Source organism: Taudactylus pleione, unplaced genomic scaffold (assembly GCF_031769625.1).
Source record: "Taudactylus pleione unplaced genomic scaffold, aTauple2 ptg000400l, whole genome shotgun sequence".
Classification (NCBI taxonomy): Eukaryota; Metazoa; Chordata; class Amphibia; order Anura; family Myobatrachidae; genus Taudactylus; species Taudactylus pleione.
The window spans coordinates 5,685,368-5,698,074 of record NW_028284802.1 but is presented as its reverse complement, the minus strand read 5'-3'; the positions used below and the strand labels follow the sequence as shown (position 1 = coordinate 5,698,074).

The 12,707-nt window shown below is 44.9% G+C and overlaps 1 protein-coding gene across 1 annotated transcript in view; it reads left to right on the top strand.

Moving 5' to 3' along the window:
* TNXB (tenascin XB) overlaps positions 1-12,707 on the top strand; it is a 148,125-nt gene that overhangs the window by 17,054 nt on the left and 118,364 nt on the right. Inside the window, 4 exon segments of the mRNA XM_088446679.1 lie at positions 2,581-2,813; positions 8,273-8,610; positions 8,612-10,649; positions 11,848-11,972. Of these exon segments, the coding sequence (XP_088302805.1) occupies positions 2,612-2,813; positions 8,273-8,610; positions 8,612-10,649; positions 11,848-11,972 (2,703 nt within the window). The 5' untranslated portion in view covers positions 2,581-2,611.

Here is a 12,707-nt window from a genome sequence, read left to right as displayed (position 1 = left end):
CTATTAAGCAGTGTAACCTACATCAGATGTTGTGACGTAGGTATGTCTGGGTGTCAGGCATGCGCGGTCTGCAGCCGATGCCATGAAAACCGGCAGTGATACATGGGAAGCTCACAAGGTACCGATAGGTATCCTGATCTCTGCCAGAGAAGAGCCAACCCCCTCAGCCCCCCCTGCCAATCCTTACTACTGGCCCATGAACCCGAGCAGTGCCATGATATATTTTAAAGTAAAAGAAATACATCCTACTATATGCATTAACCAGCAGCAGAGCGCCCCCTCAAATCCAACGCTCAGGGCATGTGCCCTCTTTGCGCCCCCCCCCCCTATTTGTGGCCCTGTCATATCTACACTCTTACTTACACCCCACATTTCCACACTCTACTCCCTCATCTGTGCTCTTTCCTTTTACTCACTCATCTCTGCACTCTACTCCTTCATCTCTACACCCTACTGCTTCATCTCTACACTCTTACTTACATCCCTCATTTCCACACTCTACTCCCTCATCTGTGCTCTTTCCTTTTACTCACTCATCTCTGCACTCTACTCCTTCATCTCTACACCCTACTGCTTCATCTCTACACTCTTACTTACATCCCTCATTTCCTCACTCTACTCCCTCATCTGTGCTCTTTTCCTTTTACTCACTCATCTCTGCCCTCTAATCCTTCATCTCTACACCCTACTGCTTCATCTCTACACTCTTACTTACATCCCTCATTTCCTCACTCTACTCCCTCATCTGTGCTCTTTTCCTTTTACTCACTCATCTCTGCACTCTACTCCTTCATCTCTACACCCTACTGCTTAATCTCTACACTCTTACTTACATCCCTCATTTCCACACTCTACTCCCTCATCTGTGCTCTTTTCCTTTTACTCACTCATCTCTACACACTACTGCTTCATCTCTACATTCTTACCTACATCCCTCATTTCCACACACTGCTCCCTCATCTGTGCTCTTTTCCTTTTACTCATTCATCTCTACACTCTACTCCCATATCTCTGCACTCTACTCTCTCATCTCTACACTCTACTCCCTCATCTCTATACTCTTACTTCCAACCCTCATCTGTACTCTCTTTCTTTTACTCACTCATCTCATTCTACTACCACATCTCTGCACTCTACTTACATCCCTCGTCTCCACACTTTACTCCCTCATCTGTACCATCTTCCTTTTACTCACTCATCTCTGCACTCTACTCCTTCATCTCTACACCCTACTGCTTCATCTCTATACTCTTACTTACATCCCTCATTTCCACACACTACTCCATCATCTCTGCTCTTTCCTTTTACTCACTCATCTCTGCACTCTACTCCTTCATCTCTACACCCTACTGCTTCATCTCTACACTCTTATTTACATCCCTTTATTTCCACACACTACTCCCTCATCTGTGCTCTTTTCCTTTTACGCACTCATCTCTACACTCTACTCCCACATCTCTGCACTCTACTCCCTCATCGCTACACTCTACTGCCTCATCTCTATACTCTTACTTACATCCCTTGTCTCCACATTCTACTCCCTCTTCTCTACACTCTTACTTCCAAACCTCATCTGTACTCTCTTTCTTTTACTCCTCATCTCATTCTACTCCCACATCTCTGCACTCTACTCCCTCATCTCTACACTCTTACTTACATCCCTCATCTCCACACTTTACTCCCTCATCTATATCATCTTCCTTTTATGCCTTCATTTCTACATTGTACTCCTACATCTCCACATTCTACTCCCTCTTCTCAAAACTCTTACTTACATATCTCATTTCCACACTCTACTCCCTCATCTCTACTTTCTTATACTCCCTTATGTTTACATTCTACTGCCTCAGCTGTACTCTACCCCTCCTTTTCCCTTTCTCCTCCCCTTTTCCATTCCCTCATAAACCCTCATTAATTTCCTCCCTTACACCCCATCTTCATCTCCTCCCTTTCCTTCTACTTTATATCTGCTCATCCCCTATTTCCTTAATCTTCTTTCTTGCATCTTTCCCATTAATTCATCATCTGCCCTCATCCGTTTTCTTTTTCATCTCCTCCTCTTCCATGTCCAACCTTGTATACATCCTTCCTTATGTACAGTACATACCTTTCTTATGCACCATTATCTCCAACCACCATTCCTTCCCTTACCTCCTCCATCACTCTTCCATTTCTCCCTCATCACTCCTTTTCTATCCTTCCATTATATCCTTCTGCTGTCTATTGTTTCTACTCCATAATCTCCCCTCTATCCCTTTCCTTCTGTGTTACCCTCCTTTGTGTACTCCATTGTGTCCCCTTTTGCACCTAATCCCTTGTGCTCCTACAACTTTTACTCCTCATTTAAACTACTCCACCTCTCTCCACTCTCCATCCCCATCACCTTTCCCTCTTCATCCTCCCTTACCTCACCTCTCCTTTCATATCCTTCCTTTTCATTCTCCTGCCTCGTCTCCTCTCTTCCATCACCTTCTCTGTGTTCCCTCTGTCATCTCATCCATCATATTCTCTCTTTAATGTCTTTGTTTGTATTCCCCCTATTTTCTCTTACCTGATCTACCCTCTCTTTCCTTTTCACAGGTGATCCAGTTACCCACCACTTCCTCTTATAATGAACCTCATTTCATTGTCCCTCGTCATCGTTTTTTTTGGGGGGTCCCTCTCCGCTCCTCCTTCTACTGCCCAGCCTAAGTGTCCAGACGCGGAAGGGGTCCAAGCCCTGTTGAAACGCCTGGTTATCTTGGAAAAGTTGGTGAGGGACATAAAGGGACAGTGCACAACACCTTGCTGTGGTAAGGTCCAAAGTGATGCAGGTAAGTGTGAATTCTTTATGTATCACTAGTAGTCCATGTGTACGTGATACAATGTGATCATGCCCATTCTATTAGCTCTCTGATATCATCATACATTAGAGCTTATTATTTTCCCAGTATAGGAAGATGATACAGTTACTCTGCCAGTTCATTTTCATACCATTTACACCCATACCTTCTCCACCAAAGGTCCTTATCTAGTCGGTCACAGCCCAACAATAGATCATGATCTACTGTTAAACTGGGTACACACTATAATATATATTGTCGTGGTGGATCAGAACAATATATTGTACTCATCATATATAATCTGTCGTTCCCAGCGGTCGTTCAACTCATCGCCCCATCCGCTGTGCTACATGGCAGAGGGGACGATGCCATGTACCATATGGTGCACATCGCATAGTGTGTATGCACAACCACACGTAGGGACTGATTCAGAACCACACCCAAATGCCATCACCACAGCCATTTCTCACCGAATGCAATAGTGAAAATGTGCTAATGAGAGAGACACCCAATGAGAGCATCTCACATCTGCCGCTCATGCGCAAAACCGGAAACATCTATAACATTGGACACAGGACCTGATTCAGACCCGGACGCTAAGAAGCGCTCGCTCGTAGCTGGCTGAATTCCGCATTCAGCTCATGCATATGCATCGCGTGTGCCTGCGCAAACCAATGTGAAAGATCAAGAAGCGTTCGCTCGCCCAGCATAGACAGCCCAGCAGAGTGAGTGACAGGAGAAGCCGTTTGTGGGTGGCGACAGGGGCTGGCCACTAGAAACAGGGGAGTGGAGGTGCGAACGTAGGCGTGCCTGAGCGTAGTGACGCCATTTCAGAGGCGTGCATAATTAACAGGCAGCGTCATAGTACATGTCACCTGGTTGAATTTTACACTGAAGTGCTCACAGTGCTTTCGGTAGGGTATGGTCAACCTCAAGCGCTGCGTTCGCTTCCGATGGTACCCAATGTACCGATTGTTGCCATCACTTCCTGGAGATGACGTGCGCAAGTGCGCGTCTTAGGACAGGCTGGTGGGCATCTGCATACACAAAGCGATTGAACGCCAAGACATAGTGGGTGTGCTTATGCCTTGCCGTGCGATCGCCTGCCATTCTGGGTGTGTGCCGAATTTGCATATGCTGGAAACGAGCGTATGCATCTAGCGAGCGGGTCTGAATCGAGCCCACAGATCAGGCGGCCATCAGCCTTCTGAATAAGTCTAAGCTGCCGTAGACACAGCGGGAATCCAGACACGCAGAGCGCTCTCCTGCTGCCAGCACGGACGCAGGGGCTAATTTATGGACACCCAGAAAACAGTTGTTTAAACGGTCCGACATGCCTGTGTTTCTCTAGCCACCCCCTATTACCTTCACCAAACGTAGACTACCTGTCAATCATTTTGCGAGTGAATCCTCTGTGTGAGCGGGAACACAAAACAATCTTTAGGCGTAAGGCGTAGTGCGCATTACACGCATGTGCGGTGGGTAAATATCGGTGTTGCGTGCAGATCTGTATCAGGCTCTTAGTGTACAGGAAAAATGATTTATTGGATACAATCCCCCGACGCGATATATCGTCCCGTCATTCAGAAGATTGCATAGTGTGCACGCTCTATATTGTGTGTTCTGGGATTTAGTGAAATTGGGACATCTGCCGAATTGTGCTACATGATCGTATAGTGTGTACCCAGCTTTAGTCATTCATTATAAAAATACCTGCCTTTGGGGCCTATTTACTAAGCAGTGTTAGGAGACAGAGTGAAAAGTGATAAGAAAGTGATAAGGTACCAGCCAATCAGCTCCCAACTGTCATTTTTCAAACACAGCCTGTGAGATGACAGTTGGCAGCTGATTGGCTGGCACCTTATCATTTTCTTATCACTTTTCACTCTGTCTCCTAACACTGCTTAGTAAATAGGCCCCAAAGGCAGGTATTTTTATAATATATTTGCGCATGCGTGAACTACTCTGTGCGATCGCAAACCACTCGCTCGCCTAGCAAAGACAGCCCAGGGTAATGAGTGACAGGATAGGCTGTGTGTGGGTGGTAATAGGGGCAGAACACTAATAACAGGGGAGAGGAGGTGTGCCTGAGTGTACCAAAGCCGTTTCAAAGGTGTGCATAATTAACACGCAGCGTCATAGTACACGTCACATGCCTGTTTTTTACACTGAAGTCCTCACAGTGCTTGCGGTAGGGTAAGGCAACCACATGCGCTGCAATCGCTTCCGATGGTCCTCGATGTACCAATGTTTTAAAACACTTCCTGGAGATGTCGTACGCTAGTGGGCGTCTCAACATATGCTAATGGGTGTCTGCACACACAGAGCGATCGCTTGCACAGCCAAAGTGGGCCTGCTAATGCCTTTCCGAGTGAACGCCTGCCATGCCTTCACTTTGCCGAATTTGCAGACGTTGATGTGAGCGGCTCTGGATAAGCTCCATAGTCTATAAACTGACAGTTAGAAGCTGATTGGTTGCTATGGGCAACTTCTTCACTTTATCTTTCTCCAAGATTTGATATGTCTCCCCTACTGCATGTAAGCAAGGAACCCTGGCAACATGCTATACTAATACAAAAAAACATACTGGCAGTTCTAATCACGATTGTAATGATACATTTGATTAAATTATAATCCAGAGAATCTCGCTTCATCCAAAATGGAGTGTTAATAAGTCTTCCCACTCCCCAATGACCAAAATTGGTCATGTCTTCAGGAGTCGTGGACCTTCCCCCAAGCACCAAAGCCAAATTAAGGATTGGGAAACTGAATTTCCTGTTTTACTCTTGGCCCCTGTTTAGTCAGCAGCATTGTAGCCTCATTGCCAGGGATCTGTAACAGGCACTTGAGAGCCTTGTTAGCCCTCCTAATGACTGTTTAGTGCCATACGATCTCCATCATTCAGTAGATGCTTAGTATCCCTGCAGTGCCAGTGATTAGTATCGCTGATACAGTAGGTGCGTGGCGCTTGCAGTGAGCCCGGGTGCTTTGTCTTTAAAAGATCGCCCTTTAGTTGCAGTTGTGATACTTTCAAGATTTTTTGGGGGGGATAATGGAAAGGCAGGACTCAGGCCGTTTCTGGCAATGAGGGAGCACAATCACTCTATCCCCTCCAGACTCATAAAATGCTGTTTATCCAGATTCACAGACTGCAGAAATACTCTCTTTAACTGGACAAAAACTCCGATTTTTCTGTGGGAGTAGAAGATAAAAACATATTTTCCAATTCTTTGCCAATTTTACATATTTTTAAAAAAGTTTTGTTACTTTACGTTTCTTTTTTATATTTAATGTTTTTTTTGCACTTTATATTTATTTAAAATTACGCTCATACCGATTTAAAAAAGCTCTTGTACCTAGTAAAAAAAACATTATGCAGGTAAATATTATTTTGCTTAAATATAAAATCGCCTTCTGCAGCAATGCTCAGGGACTGAGGCCAGCACAATACACATAGAAATGTATCAAACAACACATGGCGCTCTGACATTAAAGCTTTCACATAAAATAAAGTGACACACTTAATCATTGTTACAGGCCAAAGTGACATATTGTAGTGATACTTCATTAAAATTTTCTTTTTATTCTGCTTGGACCTTGTTTTACTTTTACCAAAACACAAGGTTTAACTTGCTTATTTTATTATCTGTAACAATTTTCTTCTTATGTTTTCTATAATCTACAGTAAAGGGGTACTAAGGGGTACTTATATATATATATATATGGAATTCCTGATAGCAAATGGATAAAGAGCCTCGCTGAATACTGTAAGTCACCAGTAGGCAACATGTTGCACTCCAGCTGCTGTGGAACTACACATCCCAGCATACTCTGCTACAGTTTTAGAATGCACTAACTACAAAACTGTGGCAAGGCATGTATTGTTAGTTTGACAATGTCCCCTAGTTGAGTAATACTGCTTTTATACCTATATTCCGGATCTGACTCAGAGGTTGGAACAGAGGGCCTGATTCAGAGCCGGACGCTCTTTGAGAGCGCTCGCTCCGAATCAGGGCGTCCCTGTTTTTTTTAAGACGACCTCCTGGCCGCTCGCTAAGCTGTGGGTGACCACCCACAGCTTTAGCGAGCGGCCAGGTGATGGTCGCGATGCTCACGACCATCGTGACCATCGGAGCTTGTGACGAGAGCCTTGTGGTAGGGTGTAGTTCCCGCAAGCCCCAGTGAGCTTTCGGCTCTAATAGAGCCGGAAGCTCGCCACTGACATCACTCGTGATGTCAGTGGGGCCGCCCCCAAATGGCAGGTGTTCCTTCGGGAACGCCTCCGTTTTGGCCAGCCACCCCCCCTGCCTGCCTCCAAAACGGGGCAAGCAGTCAATCAAAATCAACAGCCGCCCCGCTTTGGTGCGAGACCTGTCGCTGGTCGGGTCTCACGCATGCCGGAGCCGGCTCCGGCGTGCGCATGCGCAGTGGGGGACCATCGACCCACTTGCGAGCGCTGTGCAGATTTGAGAAATTAGCCTGACACCCCCCAAAAGATGCTCTGACATTGGGGTTAGCTATGGTACCCCCAATTTGGCTTGCTGAAGGTATTTGGTGTTTGTAAACGGGCTCAATAGCTGCTAAATAGCGTTTTTGTATAAGTGGTGAAGAATAGTACTGTGGAGTTTTTTTTGCAGAAAATAAGTTATCCCAGCAAATTTGGGGTACGTGAAAATGGGGGGCAGCATATTTACAAGTTGCTAAAGTTCAGTTTTAAAAAAAACTTGAAAAATCCACCTGCCGCAAGCCCCTGCAACAAAAAAAACACTTGGGGTATATTTGGGGACCCCCGCAGAGTCTAGTTCGCTAGTGTTTAACTTTGTCCCGCAACTTTTTTTCTTCGCCACCCAAAATGAAAGTGATTTTTTGGGGTGTTCTTAAGTGTTTTTTTAAAACATGTTGACACAGTTTACCTTTGGGGGACTGTCTGATGGCTGCACGGGGGTTCCCGCAACGTTGCACCCCAAGACCCTAATTTTGCACTTTTTTCCACCTGCTATTCATAGGCGAAACATTTTCACCTATTACATTGCTTTGACTTTCCGCCTAGGCAGAAAGTTTTTCAAATTGAATACGGCGATACTGTTCCGCGTGGCGAAATTCCGATTGGCTCCAAACTGAATACGGGCCATAAGCGGAACATTCAGTATATATCTGTATGGCAGGATGCATATCGTGGCTTATCTGCATTGTCTGTGTCATGCCAAATGGGGCTATTTGGCAAGATTAGAGGATAGGCGTCCATCTGTGGATACATCGGTAGACTGGAGTCAACAATGGACAACATTCTACACATAGACCTATGGATACGTGTTTTTGGTGCACATGTCTAGTACGAAAGCGCTATCTTATGCACACAAAAAACAGACTTAATCTAGCTTTAAATAAATTCTACAATGTTTTATATGTTCCTGTCTACAATACTGAGAAATCTTTTTTTCTTTTTCCAGATAACCCAGCGAATATCAAATCCCCTGCCTGTAACCAGGAAAATAATGATTGCCCTGGGGGGTGCGGTGGTGACGACCGAGGCACCTGTGTGAATGGGGAGTGCCAGTGTAAAGATAGCTACATGGGAGACAGATGCCAACTACTGACGTGCCCTGAGGACTGCAATGACCAAGGCCATTGTATAAAGGGAAGTTGTGTCTGCTTTAAAGGATACTTTGGTGTGGCTTGTGGTTCCAAAGGCTGCCCCAAAAACTGTCAAAATCGTGGGCGCTGCGAAGATGGAGTTTGTGTTTGCGATCCTGGATTTACTGGAGAAGACTGCAGTTCTAGAACTTGCCCCAAAAAACTGCATGAACCAAGGGAAATGTGAAGGGGGTGTCTGTGTCTGCTTTTCTGGATTTACTGGTCTGGACTGTGGAACTAAAGTCTGCCCCAGGAACTGTCTAAACAGGGGGAAGTGTGAAAACGGAATTTGTGTTTGCCGTCCGGGTTTTTCTGGGGTGGATTGTGGTACCAAAAGCTGTCCCAATAATTGTCGAGGCCGTGGCGACTGTGAGAATGGAGTTTGTGTTTGTGATACGGGATATACAGGTGTGGACTGCAGTTCTAGATCTTGCCTCAATGATTGTAACAAAAATGGCAGATGTGAGGATGGAGTCTGTGTTTGCGATGTCGGGTTTCATGGAGAGGACTGTGGACACAAAGCCTGCCCTGAAGACTGCAACGAGCAGGGTCAGTGCATTTCAGGAAAGTGCGTGTGTGACCCTGGATTCGTCGGGTTGGACTGTGGGATCAGAATCTGCTCTGCAGAGTGTGAGAGACGTGGCCGATGTGAGGATGGAGAGTGCATCTGTGATGCGGGGTTTGCTGGCCCTGACTGTGAGATCAGGACTTGCCCAAATGACTGCCACAAACAGGGCAGGTGTGATGATGGGAAATGCGTCTGCGACCCTGGGTACACGGGGCCGGATTGCAAGTCAAGAACCTGCCCCAACAAATGTCAGAACCGGGGCCAGTGTGAAGATGGAACATGCATTTGTAATCCTGGATTTTCTGGGCCAGATTGTGGAACTAAAGCCTGCCCAAAGAACTGCAGTGGAAATGGGCAGTGTGTGAATGGCAAGTGTATTTGTAATAATGGATTTTCTGGTCCAGTTTGTGGGATCAGGACTTGCCCAGCTGGGTGTACAACTCATGGGCGCTGTTTGAGGGGAACCTGTGTCTGTTCCCCAGGCTACACAGGAGTGGATTGCAGTATCAGAACATGCCCAAAAAACTGTCATAATCGAGGCAGTTGCGAAGGTGGAGTTTGCTTTTGTAATTCCGGATTTACTGGTCTAGACTGTGGTACTAAAACCTGCCCCAATGACTGCTTTGATCGGGGCCATTGTGAAGATGGAGTGTGCGTGTGTGATTATGGATTTACTGGCCATGACTGTGGCTCTAGAACATGCTCCAATGACTGCAACAATCGGGGTCAGTGTGAAGACGGTGTCTGTGTTTGTAATTCAGGATATACAGGGCAGGATTGTGGCTCTAGAACATGCCCCAAAGACTGTCATAATCGAGGCCAGTGTGAAGACGGGGTCTGTGTCTGTGAAATTGGGTATACTGGTGTAGAATGCAACTCTAGAACCTGTCCCAAAGATTGTAACAACCGCGGCCAGTGTGAAGATGGTCAATGTATTTGTGCTCCTGGCTACACTGGCGCAGACTGTGGAACCAGAACCTGTCCAGATAATTGCAATAATAATGGCAGATGTGATGATGGGAAATGTGTCTGTGATCCTGGCCATACTGGTCCTGACTGTGGATCAAAAACTTGTCCCAATGACTGCAACAACAGGGGAAAGTGCGAAGATGGGATTTGCCAATGTAATCCGGGATACACTGATATAGACTGTGGATTTAGGACCTGTCCCAATGACTGTCAGAACAGAGGCCAGTGTGATGATGGCGTGTGTATTTGTAACTCTGGGTACACTGGTCAAGATTGTGGCTCTAGAACTTGTCCAGAAAACTGTAATAACCATGGAAGGTGCGATAACGGGAAGTGTATTTGTGATTCTGGATTTGTGGGAGCGGACTGTGGATCTAGATCTTGTCCAGACAACTGTCATGTCCATGGAAGGTGCCAAGAGGGAGTTTGCATCTGTAATCCTGGGTTTACAGGACCTGATTGCGGGTCCAGAGCTTGCCCCAAAAACTGTAACAATAATGGGCAGTGCGTGAATGGGAAATGTGTCTGCAACACTGGTTTTACTGGGCCGGTCTGCGGAGCTAAAATCTGTCCCGGAAACTGTAGTGGACAAGGAAAATGTACTAATGGGGTCTGCATATGTAAGAAGGGGTACTACGGTCCTGACTGCGCAGTGGGTAAGTTCTCAAGATGTCAGATAATCTATAGGTTCCTGTGAGGTGGTTTTTGCAGCACTTTTGTTTTTTTTTGCCAGAAGTACCCAACGCATTTCAGGGTGACAACAGATGTGAGCATAGGGAGCGTGGGCAGGGGGATAGTCTGCAGTCTGAGTTGCATGCAAGTCCAAAGGCAGATGCATCCAGCGATTTTTAGTAAAATGCGCATGAGCCACACCAAGCATATTCACCTTGACTGTGGCTCTGAACATGTCCGGTTCTCTCTCTGAAACGGGTGTTTTGGGCTGTCAGCAGAGCAGCTACCTTGTGAACACACACAAGAGATCCACTTCGTTTGGATTGTTGCTAGACATCTGTGCTATCATGAGTCTAGCCTATGACGAGCGGACGCCTGTTTCAGACAGATATTTTGCCCCCAACATGGGGCTGGTGTAAGTGCCGATCCTATGGTTATGTCTGTGGCTGTGGACGTAATAACAGTGGGCGGCGCAACTATGTGCATGAAACCATTTATATACTCGCTGTGCAGATACACGTTTTGCATGTGGCTCAGAATCAGCCCTATTGTGTACAAATGTTAATATCACAGCAAAGTCCAGCCACTTACCACTTTACAACCACCCCTTTCGTAAAATAAACATTTTAGGCTTTTACATGACTTACATAATTATGGATGCCTGGGGACATTGAAGCCATACTTATCACATGTAGCACTTTTCAGTGTTGAGTAGTTTTTATGATATCTAGCAAAGTGAGACTAGAAAACTTTCTGCAAGAGAGGAACCCCTAGGAATGGCCAATGAATGGTCTCCATCAATGGTGCCATCAGTACTTTACATCGATGGCAGGAAATCATCAACAGAAAACCATAGATGGTTTGGACCATTGATGGGCATCACTACTGTGGGACAGATGACCATGCAGGCCCATTACAAAAAGGCATGGAATGGTGGCAGGGCTAAGTGTTGTGTGGTTAAAATATATTACAACCTTTGTAACCAGAAAATCAGGCAAAGGAAATGAGGTCACAGTCAGGAATTCTGTGATGGGATGGATAACATCTGGTCAAGCATCATTTATGCCTCATATAAATCAAAGGAATGAGTGAATGTTAGGCCTGTTATTTTTACATGCTGAGGGCATCTGCCCTCATTATACTGTACATGAGAGAGTGATAAATCCTCCAATGTTTTTGTAGAAGACACAGAAATCTTAGCTGTCAGTGGCTTCCGGGTGACATCACAAGAAGAGTCCGCAGTCACTCTGGAGTGGGACCAGCCTCAGACACCTCCAGATTTGTATGACATCACTTTCAAGGTTAAGGTATGTACATTGTGATGCCTGTTTGTATTTGGCCATCAAGATGACCTTGTGTGTATGAAAGCACACTGATATCTTGGCTGGACAGTGGGCGGCTTGGAGGAGTCTGTAGGCATAAAATCATTTTTAAAGCGTGTGTAACCTCCATCGTAGTATTTATTATTCCATTTTTCTACATGCTAAATACATTTATTCTTGTTCTTTATGGCTTGCAACGTAACATTTACTAGGTTTGATGGGAATTGTAGTGCTCCGATACAGTAATGCCTAGATCAGTTGCAGATCAAGAGAAGTTCATAGGGGGTGCAATTTGAAACATGCCAAAGTCTTTAGTAAAATAGTAAGAAGAAATGACTGATAGGGGTGGCGCCAGTCACATGGTCAAAGATCTACTAGAACTAGATTAAAACACCTAAAAAATATTGCATACATACATCAATAATAACTATTAAATGAATGCATCTATATTACTAAATATTGAATAGATATGTCAATAAAAAATATTTAGCAAATGCATCAATACTAACTATTGAATAAATGTGGCAACAATACATATTGAATACATATGTCAATAATAAATATTGAATAATTATATCAATAATAACTATTAAATATGTCAATAATAAATATTGAATAAATATGTCCATAATAAATATTGAATAAATTAAACAATAATAAATGTTGGATAAATACATGAACACATATTATAAATCATCAATAATAAATAGTATATACTTA